The following is a 20,071-nucleotide window of genomic DNA, read 5'->3' as shown; positions in this document are numbered from 1 at the left end:
GGCATGCCAGACACACCATTCTGGGTTAATGGAGAACAGCTCTGTGTCTTTTGAACCATCTAGAACCTCATTCTATGTTAGTGGGGAATCACTCCATTGGGATGTGATTATGGTGTGTGTTTCAACCGATACAGGGGTTCTTCTCCACAAATGCCTTAACATTGTTTTCTGGTTATTGAGCTGTCAATACCTTGTACAACAGACGTGATAGCGACAGCGTTTTTGTTAGGAAGAACTGGGAAGAATGAAACACTTTTTAATTAAATGTCACTTACAAAGACACTGTGCCATACTGAAAGCTAATATTTTGTTACTAGCAACCTACATCTGTTCTCTGTCAAACACAGTTGAATTTTCAGGTCGGCTAGCTTCCAGGCTAGGAGAAAAGCTCTGTGTCTTCAGAACCATCTTGAACATCATTCTTGGCTAATAGAGAACAGCTTTGTGTCTTTAGAACCATTTAAAACCACTCAGTCTCCCTTACACTGGAGGAGAGTTGAATGGAAACGTTTGTTTAAGGAAAAGTAAGACTTTCCGGTCAGTTATCCAGGTGTGTTTAAGGAGCTGTACAGTTGTGTTTAAGGAGCTATCCAGGTGTGTTTAAGGAGCTGTACAGTTGTGCTTAAGGAGCTGTACAGGTGTGTTATAGGAGCTGTACAGTTGTGCTTAAGGAGCTTGTACAGGTGTGTTTTTTTTAAGGAGCTGTACAGGTGTGCTTAAGGAGCTGTACAGGTGTGTTACAGTGTAGAGAAGCTCAGGCCTGTGGTTGATTCCCTGCTTTCTGGTCTCCCCTCACACACACACACACACACACACACACACACACACACACACACACACAGACCTGCGTCCCAGAGGCGTAGTGGTAAACATGTTCCCAGGGCTGGCGGCTCACCTGCTCTTCATGTGCGTGCGACACGCCGACTACCTCAACGATGGGGCCAAGCTCAAATCCCTGATGCATGCCATCATCACTGGCCTCAAGAAGGTCATCATGGTGAGGGACACACACACACACACACACACACCATTACCACCGGCTTCAAGTAGGTCATTATGATGAGCTCAAGTCACAGTAGTGCCACCACACTCCAAGTTACAACCTTCACACAAGAATACTCTTCTCTATGGAGTTACACTGCAAAAACCGATATCTAACCAAGTGTTGTTAATCTTGCATTAAGAAAAACAATTATAGTTGGTATTGTTTTTAGTATAAAGAGACTTATAAGAGCTATAACTAATAAGAGTTATTTTAAGACGTCTTATCAAGACAAGTTTGGTTAGGCGAGCAGTTTTTGCAGTGTAATTCTGATAACAGCGGTGCAATAAGACCCATTACATTTGCATTTGACACTATGCTGTTGTGTCCAGGAGCATCAGGAGGACTTTAAGGTGCTGTCCTTTTGGCTGTCTAACACCTGTGTGTGTGTGTGTGTGTGTGTGTGTGTGTGTGTGTGTGTCCAGGAGCATCAGGAGGACTTTGAGGCGCTGTCCTTCTGGCTGTCCAACACCTGCCACCTGCTCAACTGCTTGAAGCAATACAGTGGAGAGGAGGTGAGACAGCACCTCCCACTGCTCACACCTGTCTTACTGTTACTGCTCTATTGGATGTGTGTGTATGGACTTTTGTGCTGGATGGGATTGTGGTGTGTGTGTGTCTGTGTGTGTGTGGAGTTTTTTAGCTGAATGTGTGTTTCCCCTCACAGGAGTTCATGAAGCACAACACACCCCGTCAGAACAAAAACTGCCTGACGAACTTTGACCTTTCAGAGCACAGGCAGATCTTCAGTGACCTCGCTATCCGGATCTACCACCAGTTTATTGCTGCCATGGAGACCATGGTCACCCCTCTCATTGGTACTATGCATTTCTCTGTGATCATTATGAGTCTGGATTTTAACATGGATCATCCACTGAGACATACTTTATATATATATATATGTGTGTGTGAGTGTGCGTGTGTGTGCATGTGTTTGTGTGGGTGTGTGCGTGCATGCGTATGTGTGTGCACGTGTGTGTAGTGCCTGCTATGTTGGAGCATGAGAGCTTACAGGGCATCTCCAGCATGAAGCCGTCAGGCCTGCGGAAGCGCTCCAACAGTGTGTACGAGGAGGCGGCCGAGGCCTGCAGCACGGCCTCCATCCTCCAGCTGCTCAGCGGTTTCCACGCCAGCATGCTGCAGCACGGCATGGACAGCGAGCTGGTCAAGCAGGCGGTCAGGCAGCTCTTCTACCTACTGGGCGCCACCTGCCTCAACACCATCCTGCTGCGCAAGGACATGTGCTCCTGCCGCAAGGGCATGCAGATCAGGTAACCGCCACAGGGGGCGCTACAGGCCTGCAGATCAGGTACAGGGGGCGCTACAGGGTTACTGCCACAGGGGGTACTACAGGCCTGCAGATCAGGTAACTGCCACAGGGGGCGCTACAGGCCTGCAGATCAGGTAACCGCCACAGGGGGTGCTACAGGCCTGCAGATCAGGTTAACATCATAGGGGACGCTAGAGGCCTGCAGATCAGGTTAACATCACAGGGGGCGCTAGAGGCCTGCAGATCAGGTTAACATCATAGGGGACGCTAGAGGCCTGCAGATCAGGTTAACATCACAGGGGGCACTACAGGCCTGCAGATCAGGTAACAACCACAGGGGGTGCTACAGTCCTGCAGATCAGGTAACAACCACAGGGGGTGCTACAGTCCTGCAGATCTGGTAACCGCCATAGGGGCCGTTAGAGGTACTGAAGGTACTCAACACAGGATGTGTGTTGGCTTGACACAGGTGTAGAGACTTTAGTGCGACTAGGGGTGTGTGTGGCTTGACTATTTGTGTGTGTTGATATTACCATGATGATGGTGCGTATGTGTGTTGGCCTGCCGCAGGTGTAACATCAGTTACCTGGAGGAGTGGCTGAAGGAGAAGGATCTGCAGGGATCCAGCGCCATGGAAACGCTCCGGCCTCTCTCCCAGGCTGCCTGGCTGCTCCAGGTCAACAAGACGAGCGACGAGGACGCGCGCGAGATCCGTGACAGCTGCCCCGAGCTCTCACCTGTGCAGGTAGGCACCGCACTGGGTCAGGTGAGATCCTGGCACTGAGCCGCAGGTGAAGAGGGAATGTCTGACCATGTGTCCTTGTCTGCCCGCAGATTGTAAAGATCCTCAACTCCTACACCCCCATTGATGACTTTGAGAAGCGGGTGGCTTCCTCGTTTGTGCGCAAGGTTCAGGTGAGGCCCAGACTGTACCTGTACACTGTATCTGAATGAGAGTGTTGTAGTGTGTGTACACATGCTGCTGCTGCTGCTGCTGCTGTTGTAGTGTGTGTAGACATGCTGTTGTAGTGTGTGTAGACATGCTGCTGCTGCTGCTGCTGCTGTTGTAGTGTGTGTAGACATGCTGCTGCTGCTGCTGCTGCTGCTGTAGTGCGTGTAGACATGCTGCTGCTGCTGCTGCTGTAGTGTGTGTAGACATGCTGCTGCTGCTGCTGCTGCTGTTGTAGTGTGTGTAGACATGCTGTTGCTGCTGCTGCTGCTGTAGTGTGTGTAGACATGCTGCTGCTGTTGTAATGTGTGTAGACATGCTGCTGTTGTAGTGTGTGTAGACATGCTGTTGCTGCTGCTGCTGCTGTAGTGTGTGTAGACATGCTGCTGCTGCTGCTGTTGTAGTGTGTGTAGACATGCTGCTGCTGTTGTAGTGTGTGTAGACATGCTGCTGTTGTAGTGTGTGTAGACATGCTGTTGCTGCTGCTGCTGCTGTAGTGTGTGTAGACATGCTGCTGCTGCTGCTGTTGTAGTGTGTGTAGACATGCTGCTGCTGCTGTAGTGTGTGTAGACATGCTGTTGCTGTTGTAGTGTGTGTAGACATGCTGCTGCTGATGCTGCTGCTGTTGTAGTGTGTGTAGACATGCTGCTGCTGCTGCTGCTGCTGTTGTAGTGTGTGTAGACATGCTGTTGCTGTTGTAGTGTGTGTAGACATGCTGCTGCTGTTGTAGTGTGTGTAGACATGCTGCTGCTGTTGTAGTGTGTGTAGACATGCTGCTGCTGTTGTGCTGTTGGAACTGTTCTATGTGTGACGGAACACTTTCTCTCTCTTCCTGGCTGCAGGCGCTGCTGCAGGAGCGCGAGGGGTCATCTCAGCTCATGGTGGACACACAGTATCGCTTCCAGGTCACCTTCCCCTTCTGCGCCTCCGCTCAGGCACTGGAGCTGCTACAGGTCCCCTCCAGTCTGCGCCTCTCCTTCCTCACCCGCATCTGAACAACACGCGCACACACACACACACACACACACACACACACACACACACACACACACACACACACACACACACACACACACACACACACACACACACACAGGGGCGTAGCACAAGATCCTGGCCCCTATGCATAGGCAGTCCTGATGGCCCCCCATGTCCCCCCCTCATGCATATATTCCAGACTTTTCAAGGGCCCTCCCTCCCCTTGGGGCCCTAGTAATCAGTACTGGTTTTACCCCCAGTCCGATGCCCCTGCATATACATACACCAGTGGTCCCCAAACTTTTTCTTTAGAGGGCTAGCTCACTATGCCTGGTTGTAAGAGAGGGCCAGAGACTCGGAGTATGTCTGTAACTGGAGTATGTCAGTAACTGTATCGTAAAAGCACCAAAAGCACCTTTCGTTCGAAAATTCTAAAACAACAATGTTTTTTAATACTTCAAAATAACATTTGATAAATGAACTTTACATTTTTCAGTAGCCATAGGTGTGTAGATTTGAACAAAATCTGGTTTGGTTCTTACCGGGGCTTTTACTGCCTGAAATATCCGATTTTGTTTGGGCTGGTGGGTGCCTATTTCCGCCCTTTCACACGGCACATCAACGGTTAAGGCCCAGTCACACCAAGAACGATAACGATAACTATAAATAAATATCGTTCTCGTTAATATGAATGACGACGTTCACACATAAACTATAACGATAAAGACATGAACGATATCATTGGGGATCACTTTCAGAGCGATTTTCAGAACAATAAAAAGATATTAGCCAATCAGAACTCATCGAATTTTAACCGTCTCATTCATTAACACAAGGAGAGACTTTGTTTATCGTTATGGTTATAGTTATAGTTATCGTTATCGTTTTTGGTGTGAATAGGCCTTTAGACTGAGAATTCTTGTCGCAATTCAAAATTCCACTGGAGCTCCAAGCGGATTTGTACACGCAGCCTTACAACACTGTTTACAGCTCTTCGAGTCAATGTAAATGTAAATGCCGTCTTGGTTTGTATAGAAATGAATATTAAGGGACACATACACATACACGGGCGGTAATAGGTGATGTTCCGATAAATAGCTTAGTGCTGTGAAGAACAGAAGTCTGGAAACGAAGGAGTGTGCACACATCACAAGAGTGCAGGTGCTGGACCAAAAAAGTAACTGAGAAGAAATAATAAAGGTCCACACACTGATTATAGCTCCCAAACGTGGATTTATGTGCTAAATAAATCCACATTTGGGAGCTTTAATCAGTGTGCGGACTTTTATTATTTCTTCTCAAGTACAGAAGTCTACCTTAGTTGAATATTAATCCATTGCATTTAATCATATGCTATTGCAATCTAATACTAGGGCCGTAGTTTGGGGATCACTGACACACACACACACACACACACACACACACCTGAACAGCACACCTCTCACAAAATACCCCTCAACACCACTCCCTCTCCCTTAACTCTACCCCCTATCCATCAATACCCCTCAACACCACTCTCTCTCCTTTAACATTCCCTCTATCCATCAATACCCCTCAACACCACCCTCTCTCCCTTAACACTCCCGCCTGTCCATCAATAACCCCCCCTCCCACACACACAATCACACACAACATCCCCTGCCACTGATTGCTCCAATCTGAAGTCTGTTGTGAAGTCCCCTTAGTTCCTCCATCTTGAGTGGCCAAGTGCCTTATTTATCAGACGTCCCATGAAGACCAGAGATGTTCAGGAGAACTACTCTAAGTGTCACTCTAGGATGCTAATGATGATTCACACGGTTGCACACTAGTCATATGTTTAGTATAAAAACATATTTCTGTGATGTTTAATTTAATTGCTACTTTGTCATCCAGTCTCCAGAAAAACTGGGTCATTAACTTTGAGTGAGAGACCATATGAAGTACATGTAGTATTCTGATTCTAAAAAATAATAATAATAAAATATTTGTTTTGCATTTTGATTGTCTGTGTCAGAGTGAATGTTTTCAAATTCCAACCCTTGTTAGATGTCCATGTTTTCCCTTACATACTTTAGTTAATGGACCTCCTCTCTAGGGAAAATCCTCTGCTCAGGGGAGAAAGTGATGATAAATCCTCTTAACATATCAGCCCATCAGGGTGCATTACTAATATCTCAGCCAAGCGCTGTGCATTATAAGGCAATTGGAGAATTGATTCCTCTCCGTGTGTATCCTATGCTACAGAGGTTTGTTAAGAGTAGCGTTCAAAATCAGTTTTACTGCCACCGGTGATTTTCTATTAAGAGCGTTCTGCGTGTCCCACCGGAAGAGTCATTAGGGCGGCCATTAGAAGTAGCTGCTCAGAGTCAGGCTCGACAGCCGCGTCTGTGCTGGATGCTGCGAGCATCTTCCTCCTCGTGACGTCAGCACGCAGCATCAGCTGGGAGTCCGCTGTCGGCGAGTCTTTTCCAGGCTTCACACAGACTGAGGAATAATTCGCCTCGCCACACAGTAGTTAGCCGCAAACGCTCGAGAAGATGGCTGCTCAGGAACTGCAGCCCAACGAGACGCTGGCGACGCTGAAGTCGGAGTCGGATAACTTGAAGACGAAACTCGAGGAGGAGAGGGCGAAGCTACACGATGTCGAACGTGAGTGAGACAAGAGGGCCTGGCAAAATAACATCTTGTACCAGATCGACATTCATTTAGAAGACTATCTGATTACTTCCTCTTGCCAAAGTGATGTTTACTAATGATAGCCACATTTCTATGGAGATTTAAAAATGGCAACGAAGTAATTTCTCACAAAACATGTTCTCCCATCGACATGACAAAACATCAGCTAGGCTTAGAGCTTTATGGTGTTATAGCCGCGCCATAATTAATTTATATTTTCCGAACCGTATTTGTTCCACTTCAGCAGGTAACAAGGACACATAATGAGATTCTGCCCAGGAATGAGATATAGGCTACGACACTAACGAGGCGGTGGGGTGATGGGTTTAATGTGATTTTTCAATGTTGTTGTTCCTGTGAAAGAGAGACGTGCGGATGTAAGCACACCCTTGTTGTTGTATCGTGATCGTTTGTTAAGTTCTGTATCTCGACAAGTATGAGTGCAACACCGTCCGTGGAGCGCAGCCTATTTGTGTTTGCACTAACACCAGGATGTGTCTCCTCTCGCGGCCTCCAGTGCACCAGGTGGCGGAGAAGATGGAGGCGCTGGGGCAGTTCGTCATGAAGACCAGGAGAACTCTGAAGGGTCACGGGAATAAAGTCCTGTGTATGGACTGGTGTAAAGACAAGAGGAGGATCGTGAGTTCGTCTCAGGTGAGCTGAAGGCTATGCTACATACATGGCATAGCCGAGCAAAGTCCCTGCCTCGGGCCCGCTTGCGCCCGCTGTCTCTGTCCGTGGTGCTGATGTGAAACGCACACATCCGCACGCACTAAGAACATTACAGACGGTCCCGTTTCTTTACTGACACTGACAGCAAGACTTATCTCCTCTCTCTCTCATAGGACGGGAAAGTAATTGTTTGGGATGCATTCACCACCAACAAGGTAAGCCAGAAAAGTAAAGTGACCACTTGTTCACTGTTTGTATTCCATTTTAAATGTCATGTAATTGTATGATTGTAAATTGTGTGTGTGTGTGCATGTGTGTGTAGGAGCATGCTGTGACGATGCCCTGCACATGGGTGATGGCCTGTGCCTATGCTCCGTCCGGGTGTGCAGTGGCATGTGGGTAAGTGGCTCCTCTTTCCTCTCTGCTCTGGACGGCTGCTGGACACCCCAGCTGCAGCCACTGCCCTTCATCTAGTGACCACTCACATTCAGGGGGCGTCGGAGTGGGGGTAAAACCACTACTGATTATAGGGCCCCAAGGGGAGAGAGGGCCCTTGAAAAGTCTGGAATATATTTTATTTCACCTGGGTTGAGGAACATTGGGGCCCATCAGGACTGCCTATGCAGGGGCCCAGGATCTTGTGCTACGCCCCTGCTCACATTATCACTGACTGGCCAGTGGCCACTAACATAAGAACCAATCCTCCATGAGATTTTGGTCAGAGAACTGCTTATCAGTTCCAGTCTAGCTGGGTGCATGTTGCTCATTTCTTTGGTCAGTATAACTCTAACCCTAACCCTGTGCTTGTGTTTGTGTTTGTGTTGGTTGGATGTGGCGTGTCCAGCGGTCTGGATAATAAGTGCTCAGTGTATCCACTGTCCCTGGACAAGAACGAAAACCTGGCGGCCAAGAAGAAGTCTGTGGCGATGCACACCAACTACCTGTCCGCCTGCAGCTTCACCAACTCAGACATGCAGGTGAGAGAACACACACACACCTCGACACACACACACCTCAACACACACACACCTCAACACACACACACACATCAGCAAGCGCACCAACTACCTATCCGCCTGCAGTTTTATCAACTCAGACACGCAGATGAGCGAACCAAGGCTTTGAACCGGTTCACGGAACGAAAACGAAAACCAGAAACTTTTGATGTTTTGCTGGGAACAGAAACGAAACCAGAAACTTTAAAAAATGTTATGTTTCGGAACAGAATCGTTTATCTAAATTAATGGTAACCGGTTAATACCATTATTTTTTTCATTCTTTGACAAGATTTCTGTGCAATATGACTTGGTGAGGTTTACTTCTGGTCATTCACTCATCAGGTGAAATGTAATAGAGAAGGCAGCCAGCAAGTAGCCTAATCAAGATTGTATGCCCAAGCTGTTGTCTGTCTCTCAAGCTCAATCATAAGAGTAAATATTGTACGAAGTATCTCACAAATGTTTGGTTTTAAATACAAATTCTATCTATTTAGATTTCCAATGCATTGTTATAAAAATCTGCTGGGTCATGATGTAATGTACATAATGTAGCCTATAGTGCTTTTCTGTTGTTTGATGACAGGATAGAGACTTTTAAGAGACGTTTAAGGAAAACGATGTAGACTAACAATATAATTCAAATATAAAGTCCTAATGATCAGCCTACTTATTTGTATGTCCCGCAGCTGACATGGAACCTTGTTATTAACCGGTTCGGGAACTTTATTTTTTTGTTCTAACCGGTTCAGAAACGTCAATGTTAGGGTTGAACCGAAAACGGAAACGCAACTTAACCTGTGTATCAGCCAACAACTTAACCTGTCTGCTAACTTTATAGTGATCCTAGTCAAACACCCAGTGTACAGCAGCACTCTTAATGGAGATTCTTGAAGCAGCCCAGTTTGTGCACGCACACATTTCCTTTCAGGGCCAAAATGCTCAACCAGTAGGGCCCAATAGTCCCGATAGAGCAGTTAACACCCAAGTGGAGTAGTTAACACCCGAATAGAGCTTCAGAGAAGCCCAGTAGGGCTGTATTGCCCGAGATAGAGCCGTTACACTCTCAGAAATGATACCCGTTCTGTGTGTAGAATGACAGGGTGACTACTTTACAGAATCCCCCTTTATCCAGCTAAGGACAGCACCAGTACTACAAAGAACACCAGTACTACAAAGAACAATAGTACTGATCCCGAAGAGTGCTCTGTGAACTGGGCAGTGAGCATTTGATCAGTTAGAAAGCATCTGAGAAAAGTTTGGTCTTAAGTCTAGATTTGAAACTGGCTACAGTTGGGTTAACTTCCAAAAGTTGTTTCCAGAGCTGAAGTGCATAGCAACTAAAAGATGCTTCACCATGTTTAGTTCCAACAGCAGATTTTACTAACAAATATTTTTCCTGAGACCTGAGAGGTCTGGAAGGTGTGTACTACTGAAGCATGTTTGCTAAGAGAGTAAGTAATTTGGTCCCGTTCCATTTAGTGATTTTTAAACAAGCAGTGCACTTTAAAGTCAATTCTGTGACTTACTGGAAGCCAATGCAAGTATTGGAGTAATGTGGTCAGTTCTTTTAGTTTTTTGTGAGGTAAGGCCTTCGTGGTCTCGAAGACATTTTGTGTGTATTAATTATTCATAGGCTGAGACAGCTCCTCCCCTTTTGAAGCAGTCAGTCACATGAATAGCTGCCGCCACATCGCCTTGGTCTATTTATAGCCTTAATCTGAGACTGTATGCCACCATAACACGCACGCACGCACGCACGCACGCACGCACGCACGCACGCACGCACGCACGCACGCACGCACGCACGCACACACACACACACACACACACACACACACACACACACACACACACACACACACACACACACACACACACACACACACACACACACACACACACACACACACACACACACACACACACACGTTGAGGGGGAACAGCTTTTGTGACATGGTTAAATCTAGCAGGGGAGGAGAGCGGCAGAGAGCAGCATCTGAGCACAGCTGGTAAATCCCTCAACTCATCTGGCAGAACACAGCGTTACCTCCACAACACACACACACACACACACACAGAACAGAGCGTTACCACCACCACAACACACACACACACAAACAGAACACAGCGTTACCTCCACAACACACACACACACACACACACAAACAGAACACAGCGTTACCACCACAACACACACACACGAACAGAACTCAGCGTTACCACCCCTTCTAAACAACACGCACACACACACACACACACACACAAACACGAACAGCACACATCGTTACCACCCTTTCTAAACACGTGTAGTGTCATAAACGCTGCTGGTTAGCGTGTGTGTGTGTGTGTATGTGTGTACATGTGTGTGTGTGTGTGTGTGTGTGTGGTCGTAGTGTAATCACCCCTTCTAAACAACACACACACACAAACACACACACAAACAGAAGTCAGCATTACCACCCCTTCTAAGCAACACACACACACACACAAACAGAAGTCAGCGTTACCACCCCTTCTAAGCAGCACACACACACACACACACACACACACACACGAACAGAACCTGTTTACGCGTTACCACCCCTTCTAAACAACGTTCTTAGTGTAATAAACACTGCTGATTACAGTGTGTGTGTGGTCAAAGTCTCAAAAACGCTGCTGGTTAGTGTGTGTGTGTGTGGTCGAAGTGTCATAAATGCTGCTGGTAGTGTGTGTGTGTGTGGTAGTGTAAAGAACGCTGCTGGTTAGTGTGTGTGTGTGGTCGTAATGTAAAAAATGCTGCTGGTTAGTGTGTGTGTGGTCGTAGTGTAATAAATGCTGCTGGTTAGTACGTGTGTGTAATAAATGATGCTGGTTACAGTGTGTGTGTGTGTGTGGTCGTAGTATAATAAATTATGTTGGTTACAGTGTGTGTGTGTGTGGTCGTAGTATAATAAATTATGTTGGTTACAGTGTGTGTGTGGGGTCGTAGGGTAATAAACGCTGCTGGGTAGTGTGTGTGTGTGTGGTCTTAGAGTAATAAATGATGCTGGTTACAGTGTGTGTGTGTGGTCGTAGTGTAAAAAACGCTGCTGGTTAGTGTGTGTGTGGTCGTAGTGTAATAAATGCTGCTGGTTAGTGCGTGTGTGTGTAATAAATGATGCTGGTTGCCTGGTTACAGTGTGTTTGTGTGTGGTCGTAGTATAATAAATGATGTTGGTTACAGTGTGTGTGTGTGTGGTCGTAGAATAATAAACGCTGCTGGTTAGTGTGTGTGTGGTCTTAGTGTAATAAATGATGCTGGTTACAGTGTGTGTGTGTGTGGTCGTAGTGTAATAAACGCTGCTGGTTAGTGTGTGTGTGTGTGGTCGTAGTGTAATAAACGCTGCTGGTTAGTGTGTGTGTGTGTGTGGTCGTAGTGTAATGAACGCTGCTGGTTAGTGTGTGTGTGTGTGGTCGTAGTGTAATGAACGCTGCTGGTTAGTGTGTGTGTGTGTGTGTGTGTGTGTGTGTGTGTGTGTGTGTGTGTGTGTGTGTGTGTGTGCGCGTGTGGTCGTAGTGTAATGAACGCTGCTGGTGTTCCCAGATCCTGACGTCTAGCGGAGACGGAACGTGCGCTCTGTGGGATGTGGAGAGCGGGCAGCTCCTGCAGAGTTTCCATGGACACGCCGCGGATGTGCTCTGTCTGGACCTGGCGCCGTCGGAGACGGGAAACACCTTTGTCTCCGGGGTAGGACACCCAACACGCATGACTGTCCTCTACTTACACTCTCATGCAGTCATACACACACACACACACACACACACACACACACACATACTCACTGTCACACACACATACTCACTGTCACACACACACACACACACACACACACTCACTGTCTTATACACTACATGTATGCACACATACATATTCGCTATCACGCACACGCCATAACACCATAACAACGCCGATGCTGCTCTGTGTGTGTGTGTGTGTGTGTGTGTGTGTGTGTGTGTGTCATGTCCAGGGCTGTGATAAGAAGGCCATTGTGTGGGACATGAGGTCAGGCCAGTGCATCCAGTCCTTTGAAACCCATGAATCAGACATCAACAGTGTGAGGTGAGCGCTTCCTGGCTCCGTCATAGACACCTCAGCTGGCCTCTCTGGGCTAGACGCGTCTTTAGTCACCTGTTAGACACAGTCAAAGGTTCTGACGCTCTGGAGAGATGTGACCGATCTCTGTGTGCTTCCTCCCTCTGCGACCGCAGGTACTACCCCAGTGGAGATGCCTTCGCTTCGGGGTCTGATGACGCTACGGTAAGTAGCCTTTTTGTTCCAAGGTGTTCATTTTGCCTGACTTATGGCTGACCTCTGGCTCACCTCTTGCTCACCTCTGGCTAAGTTCTTGTAGCTCAGCTGGCAGAGTTTATCTTTGCTTTGATTCCGGGCCAGCTACAGTACGTACTGAAATAGCAGACGCCTGTAGCACTGCCAGTGGCTTCAGCTGTTCTGTTTATGCATCTCCCTCTCTGTTGTCTGTGTGGTTCCAGTGCCGACTCTATGATCTGAGGGCCGACAGAGAGGTGGCCATTTACTCCAAAGACAGCATCATCTTCGGAGCCTCCAGTGTCGACTTCTCTCTTAGTGGTAAGAGCTCAATGTGACAAATAGTGCATACCAACACAATGCAGTAGGCTACTAATGGATGTCAACGCTAGTCAGCCATTTATTATGTTAATTATGCTATAATTCATTTAGCTTTTGATTGTTAGTACTATAAATATAAGATATAATTGTAACTGAGATAAGAAAACAAAGCTTGTATCAGTTCTAATTATTTGCCATGTAATTGTTAACATGTAAGTGTGTGGCTATGCACAGGCCGGTTGCTGTTTGGTGGCTACAACGACTACACTATCAACGTGTGGGATGTGCTGAAAGGAACACGCGTGTCCATCCTGTTTGGCCACGAGAACAGGGTCAGCACCCTGCGCGTCTCTCCAGACGGGACCGCGTTCTGCACCGGATCCTGGGACCACACCCTACGGGTAAGAACAATAAGACCAGTCCGCACACACCCTACGGGTAAGAACAATAAGACCAGTCCGTACACACCCTACGGGTAAGAACAATAAGACCAGTCCGTACACACCCTATGGGTGAGAACAGTAAGACCAGTCCGTACACACCCTACGGGTGAGAACAGTAAGACCAGTCCGTACACACCCTACTGGTAAGAACAATAAGACCAGTCCGTACACACCCTATGGGTGAGAACAATAAGACCAGGCTGTACACGTTTCTTGGTGTTTTATGCCCCCAACGTTGTCTTCAAGGCAGCCCTGCCTGGAAGGCGCTATGGTTAGGCATGGGTTAGGGTTAGGTTTAGGATAAGGGGCCTTTAAGCCGACGGTGGCAGCGCAGCCTGGAAGACAACGTTGGGGGCATAAAACACCATCGAGCATTACCTGGATAGTTGCACTCTGGGGAGGGAGAGCAGCCTAAAGCAGGTTACCTGGGGCGCGTTTCCATAGTTGCTCACTAAGTTAGCGACTTTGTTGGTTGCAATGCAATTTCTCATTGCCAACCAACTTTTGGGAAAAGCACCCCTGGATAGTTGCACTCTGGGGAGGGGAGAGCAGCCTAAAGCTGGTTTCCTGGATAGTTTAAGACATCACATTTCCGGGGCTCATGTCGCACTCAGTGAGACCAGCCTGTAGTCTTACGGCGGATGGAGATAAGCTTGTCTGTGGGGTTATACTACATGGGTATTTGGCATGAAAAGTGAGAGACTCATTCAAGGAAGTTTCAAACACAATGATGAAGTAATGATTTTCCTGCTGTTGATTTTAATTTTGTGTGTTTTTTGTTTGATTTGCAGATCTGGGCCTGATGTTTGTGTCAGATGCTTTATCACTGTGTGTGTGTGTGTGTCATGGAGAAGACTCAACTACCACTCCCGGCGACATTGTCAGATCACAGATCATTTGGACATAGCGAAATAGATCGATCAGTAGAACTGCAGAGGACTTTCCTATGGGACAGATACAGCTCAGATCACACACACACACACACACACACACACACACACACACACACACACACACACACACACACACAGATACAGCTCAGATAGGTTGCAAGACTGTCATGAGGAGCCTGATGGGGATTTGCAATTTTAGTCACAGGAACCAGATTCTCTGATCTGAAATGCCATGAGTCCTACTGATGATGTGTACATGGGCCAATATAGAAGTACTGTTAGTATACTGTAAATGGATTCATTTATTTGGCCCTACCTTATAAATGCAGCATAGTGAAATGTTATGGTGATGTAATGTTGTCAGTCCTCTCCCTACAGCACAGTTTAAATAGTTACTGGCAGGACAGTTGAAAACGAATGCATAACCCAGAGATATTGCATGAAGTCGGACATTTACGGAGTGAGATTAGTGCCCAACAGTACAGTAGGTACATTGCTTTATTTATTGCTGTGCTCCAGGATGTCTCTGTTTCCACTAGGGACTCTGGCTAACTTGAATCAGGATATCTATGTTTGCTATTACAGTATGTGAGACTGTAGAAAAACACATTTTAATTAATATAGCCTAAACACAATTTTTTGATCACTTCAATATAAAATATGGGAACACTAGCATAGCACAATAACATTGCAAAGAGGAGATATTGTTTCAGTTGTGTTATTACAGGCCTACTCCTACTGCTGTAATAACTGTTGTATTGTAGTTGAATATATCCAGTGTGTTTAATGGTTGTAGTAGCCTACTACTGAATTACAGAATGTTGTCCTTGATCATATGGAAATAGAATTGTAAAATACTGCGAATAAAGCTCTTTTAAAGATTACTCAAGCGTGTGTTTTGTACCAGTAGTATGCCCAAAAACGCATTTCCTTTTTCCTCTATGTTTAGGTCTAGGCTAGGCCACAACCTCTTTCTTTCTTTCTTTCTTTCTTTCTTTCTTCTGACTGCCTAGGAGCAGTGTTGCCACAGTTATCTTAAAAAAGTAATCTGATTACTGATTACTCCTTTAAAAAGTAACTTAGTTACTTTACTGATTACTTGATTTTAAAAGTAACTAAGTTAGATTACAAGTTACTTTATTAGTTACTTTCAGCAGCTGCCGACAACACCCCCAACGCCTCAACATAAAAATGATAACCGGTTTTGCCAATACTCACTATACTGGAAGTGCATTTTAACAGCAATGTATAGCAGACATCCCAACCTAACCTACTTAGATACTGAAATTCAGATGTTTGTTCAATAATGTCTAAGTACACCAAATAAGGAAGGCCTATTGATAGACCTAACCCAGTCTCCATGTTAGGTAACTCACAGCCATTTCTCACTGGCCTTGGAGTCCAGGAGATTCATTGTGACCTGCCTGTGAGACGGACGGGGGGCGTACTTACTAATTCCTAAAAGCAACCGTTTTTGTAAACCGGTTGATAGATTTTCCCATGAAAAGCCATATTATGCAGAAATGTATGGTTGACAATGCAATGTTGATTCTACATAGTTTCAATGCCCGTCTGCTATCTGGGTTAGGTCCGATGAATGAATGTGTGTGATGGTAAATGTTTAAAGACACGCGATTTGAAGCAAAGATTCTAGAATCTTTGATTTGAAGTCCGGTCTGGCTTGCGTGCTCTTGTTCGCTCTAGGTTCTGGGAGATTTTATGTAATTTGCGGGCGTCAGGAAGCCGCTATCAATATGTGGGAGACTCCCAAAACTTCGGGAGACTTGGGATGTCTAGCTAGACAGCACTTTGTCGCCAGCACAGAATGTACAATGTACCTTAATGTTGTCATGTTTAGCTGACAAACTCAAAGTAATGACTGATGAAATGTGCATCTCTCTCTCTCCCTCCATTGTTGTTTACGTAACGCGTTACTGGCATCACTGCCTAGGAGTAGCTAAAGTATTTTCTGATGGTCTTGGTGCCTCTATCATTGTCCACTGAATGGCAGTCGGCTTGCCATATTTTTCAAGCACCTACAGCCTTCACAAACAGAAGAAGAAGTACCGGAAGTGACATCATACACATTTCGCCTTGTCAGAAACTATGGCTGATCACTGCCTACTTTGTCAACATTGGATGTGTATTAGGCAATATCTTAAGTGTTTTGTATCATTTCGTTGAACCAGTCTTGTGATTCGTTGCCGGACTGTATCTCCTTTTAGACGTCCCTGGTTATTGATGTTTTAGGGCTGCAATGAGTGATGTGGTTGAAAAAACTCTCACTGCTCTCCCCGGTCTGCTGTCTTTGGACTCACAAACAGGAGCCGGGAAACTTTCATCCACTTCAAAATTAGGGAATTTGATCAGAAGTATCACAGAACTTACATCCAAACATGTGAGTAATGTTTACAGTTTTGTCAGGCCCGATTCCAGCGTAAATGTTTAAGCACGGCAATACCAAATCGAGCTAGCTAGTTAGCTATTTTGCTATTCTCAGTTAGCTGTGTCAGAATCTCGCTGAAACGTTATCGTATTCGTCGTTATTATGATCGATCATTTGTAGTCGCTCTAACGGTCTTATTTGTATTGTCTGTGTATGTCAGGATGAAGAAAAACTCATTAAACGTGAACTGGTGGCCATTAAGGAGCAGGTGTCGTCACCCAACACGACTATGGTGAGTTAAACTGTACAGTCTGAATATGTTGGCACAACCTCCAAAGCTGTCAAACTGAACCCCTAGTTTAGAGAGTCTGATCATTCATCTGTAATGTTATGGGTGTCTGGTGATGAATTCCTTTCCAAACATGAACTCTTCACCTTTGATACATTATGGAGGAAATATAAAAGACAGTTGGACCTAAATGGCAGTCTTTCCTCTGAAGGAATGGGCCGAGGAGCTTACCAGCTGTCTGTGTCCCATTCAGGGGACTCCTGATGTGAGAGATGTCATAGCTGTATTTGTGTAGTTGTAGGTTTAGAGTGAATATTTAACTGATGTGAGAAATGTCATAGCTGTATCTGTGTAGCTGTAGGATTACAGTGAATATCTGTAACTGATGTGAGAGATGTCACAGCTGTATCTGTGTAGCTGTAGGTTTACAGTGAATATCTGTAACTGCTGCTGTGGTGTTTGATGCATTTCAGCGGCAGATGAAGGAGATGATGGTGAGGAGCATCTACTGCGAGATGCTGGGCTACGAGGCCGACTTCAGCTACATCCATGCCATCAAGCTGGCGCAGCAGGGCGCAGGGCTGGAGAAGAGAGTAGGTGGGTGCCAGTCTCACACAGTAGGAGGCTGGATGGGGTTTCACCAGAGCCTGTGGAAGGGTTGAGATGCAGATTGTGTGTGTTAAGCTTGGTGTGAGACCATACATTGGACTAAACAGTGGGAATGGATAGGAGCTCCAATCACTGACTGGGAACACAGAAGTAGTGTGTGTGTGTGTGCATATCTGTGTATGTATGTGTTCTTAACTGTCCGCCACATGACTAAGTGTGTGTGTGTGTGTGTGTGATCCCAGGCTACCTGGCAGTGTCCCTGTTTCTCAATGAAAACCATGAGCTGCTGCTACTCCTAGTCAACACAGTATTAAAGGTTAGTGTGTTTGAGCTGCTACTCCTAGTCAACACAGTATTAAAGGTTAGTGTGTTTGAGCTGCTACTCTTAGTCAACACAGTATTAAAGGTTAGTGTGTTTGAGCTGCTACTCCTAGTCAACATAGTATTAAAGGTTCGTGTGTTTGAGCTGCTACTCCTAGTGAACACAATGTTAAAGGTTATGTGTTTGAGCTGCAGTTTTATCTCTATATCTGAACTTGTGATCTAACTGAGTAATTAAAGTGTGTGTGTGTGTGTCGGTCTGTCTGATTGTCTTGTAGGATCTTCAGAGCACAAACCTAATTGAAGTGTGTATGGCTTTAACCGTTGTCAGCCAAATGTTCCCCAAAGACATGATTCCAGCTATTCTGCCGCTGGTTGAGGAGAAGCTGACTCACCCAAAGTAAGGCTTGTGCAGAACAGGTGCCTTCAAGCACTCTAATCATGTAGTGTCTCTTGCATGCCATAAACATGTTCAAAGAAGTGTTTTTTTTTTATATATATTAATATTTTGATATCATTTGCACTTTTAAGTTTTAGAGGTGAGTGTGTGTGTCTGTGGGGGCTCACATGGGGTCATGTTTGTGTTGCCAGGGAGATTATCCGTCGTAAGGCAGTGCTGGCGCTACACAAGTTTTACCTGATCGCCCCCAACCAGGTGCAGCACATCCATAGTAAGTTCCGGAAAGCCCTCTGTGACAAAGACCCAGGCGTCATGGCTGCCTCTCTGCACATCTACCTCCAGATGATCAAGGTAGGTAAACTGCCCCAGCACTCAAATTCAGCTTACTGCCCCAACACTAAAATTCAGCTCACTGTCCCAACACTCAAATTCAGCTCACTGCCCCAACACTGACATTCAGCTCACTGCCCCAACACTCAAATTCAGCTCACTGTCCCAACACTCAAATTCAGCTCACTGCCCCAACACTGACATTCAGCTCACTGCCCCAACACTGACATTCAGCTCACTGCCCCAACACTGACATTCAGCTCACTGCCCCAACACTCAAATTCAGCTCACTGCCCCAACACTCAAATTCAGCACACTACCCCAACACTCACACACTCAACTCACTGCCCCAACACTCTGATATTCACCTCACTGCCCCAACACTCACATATTCAACTGACTGCCCCAACACTCACACATTTAACACACTGCCCCAACAACACTCATATTCAGCTCACTGCCCCAACACTCACATTCAGCTCACTGCCCCAACACTCACATTCAACTCACTGCCCCAACACTCAAATTCAGCACACTACCCCAACACTCACACACTCAACTCTCTGCCCCAACACTCACACATTCAGCTCACTGCCCCAACACCCGTATTCAACTCACTGCCCCAACACTCATATCAACTCTCTGCCCCAACACTCGGATATTCAATTCACTTCCCCAACACTCATATTCAACTCTCTGCCCCAACACACACACATTCAACTCACTGCCCCAACACTCATATATTCAACTGACTGCCCCAACACTCATATATTCAACTGACTGCCCCAACACTCATATATTCAACTGACTGCCCCAACACTCATATTCAGCTCACTACTGTAAATGAGAGATGTGCCCACCCCAGCACTGTGAGTGAGAGCTATTTTTAATGACATTTCAAATAAAATGTATTAGTATTATTGTTATTAATGAGAGGTGTGTGCCCGCCCCGGGGGCAGTTAATGATGTGTGTGCCTGCCCCGGCAGGAGGGTGCGGAGGCGTACCGGGAGCTGGCGGGCAGCTTCGCAGCCATCCTGAGGCAGGTGGTGGGGGGGAAGCTGCCGGTGGAGTTTAACTACCACAGCGTCCCCGCCCCCTGGCTGCAGATCCAGCTGCTCCGGATCCTCACTCTGCTGGGCAAGGACGACCAGAGGTGTGTGTGTGCGTGTGTGCGTGCGTGTGTGTGTGTGTGTGGGGGTGAGTGGGAGTGTGTATTCTGTGAC

At 46.4% G+C, this 20,071-nt stretch overlaps 3 protein-coding genes across 4 annotated transcripts in view; all 3 read left to right on the top strand.

The window, feature by feature from the left end:
• myo5c (myosin VC) overlaps positions 1-5,461 on the top strand; it is a 30,458-nt gene extending 24,997 nt beyond the window's left edge. The window contains exons 35-41 of the mRNA XM_076268270.1: positions 843-997; positions 1,468-1,557; positions 1,710-1,860; positions 2,025-2,313; positions 2,883-3,057; positions 3,147-3,227; positions 4,104-5,461. Of these exons, the coding sequence (XP_076124385.1) occupies positions 843-997; positions 1,468-1,557; positions 1,710-1,860; positions 2,025-2,313; positions 2,883-3,057; positions 3,147-3,227; positions 4,104-4,256 (1,094 nt within the window). The 3' untranslated portion in view covers positions 4,257-5,461. The remainder of the gene's footprint in view (positions 1-842; positions 998-1,467; positions 1,558-1,709; positions 1,861-2,024; positions 2,314-2,882; positions 3,058-3,146; positions 3,228-4,103) is intronic.
• A 1,285-nt stretch (positions 5,462-6,746) lies between these two features.
• gnb5a (guanine nucleotide binding protein (G protein), beta 5a) lies at positions 6,747-15,318 on the top strand. Its single transcript, XM_076301233.1, has 11 exons — positions 6,747-6,870; positions 7,415-7,551; positions 7,743-7,784; positions 7,892-7,968; positions 8,414-8,546; positions 12,133-12,276; positions 12,557-12,648; positions 12,798-12,846; positions 13,080-13,176; positions 13,411-13,577; positions 14,411-15,318. Exons 1-11 carry the CDS (start codon positions 6,759-6,761, stop codon positions 14,420-14,422), a joined length of 1,062 nt encoding a protein of 353 aa, XP_076157348.1. The 5' UTR covers positions 6,747-6,758; the 3' UTR covers positions 14,423-15,318.
• Positions 15,319-16,594: 1,276 nt separating this feature from the next.
• ap4e1 (adaptor related protein complex 4 subunit epsilon 1) overlaps positions 16,595-20,071 on the top strand; it is a 12,617-nt gene continuing 9,140 nt past the window's right edge. The window contains exons 1-7 of one of the 2 annotated variants that reach the window (XM_076268199.1): positions 16,595-16,910; positions 17,119-17,190; positions 17,661-17,784; positions 18,039-18,112; positions 18,396-18,517; positions 18,709-18,868; positions 19,835-20,001. In XM_076268199.1, coding sequence (XP_076124314.1) covers positions 16,770-16,910; positions 17,119-17,190; positions 17,661-17,784; positions 18,039-18,112; positions 18,396-18,517; positions 18,709-18,868; positions 19,835-20,001 — 860 coding nt within the window. In that variant the 5' untranslated portion in view covers positions 16,595-16,769. Of the gene's footprint in view, positions 16,911-17,118; positions 17,191-17,659; positions 17,785-18,038; positions 18,113-18,395; positions 18,518-18,708; positions 18,869-19,834; positions 20,002-20,071 lie in introns of those variants that run through there. The other variant, XM_076268205.1, reaches the window with a different exon arrangement.

The sequence above is a fragment of the Alosa pseudoharengus genome, unplaced genomic scaffold (assembly GCF_046254945.1).
Source record: "Alosa pseudoharengus isolate Yale_2024_CS ecotype anadromous, Long Island Sound unplaced genomic scaffold, YU_APseudo_1.1 YU_APseudo_1.1_scf_10, whole genome shotgun sequence".
NCBI lineage: Eukaryota > Metazoa > Chordata > Actinopteri > Clupeiformes > Clupeidae > Alosa > Alosa pseudoharengus.
This window is presented reverse-complemented; position numbering and strand designations above follow the sequence as displayed.

Excerpts from the sequence above, each read along its gene's own strand:
- gnb5a (XM_076301233.1), top strand. The coding sequence starts at position 6,759 with ATGGCTGCTCAGGAACTGCAGCCCAACGAGACGCTGGCGACGCTGAAG. Across the intron at positions 7,785-7,891 it reads ATGCATTCACCACCAACAAG|GAGCATGCTGTGACGATGCC; the intron begins GTAAGCCAGAAA and ends ATGTGTGTGTAG. Across the intron at positions 13,177-13,410 it reads TGTCGACTTCTCTCTTAGTG|GCCGGTTGCTGTTTGGTGGC; the intron begins GTAAGAGCTCAA and ends GGCTATGCACAG.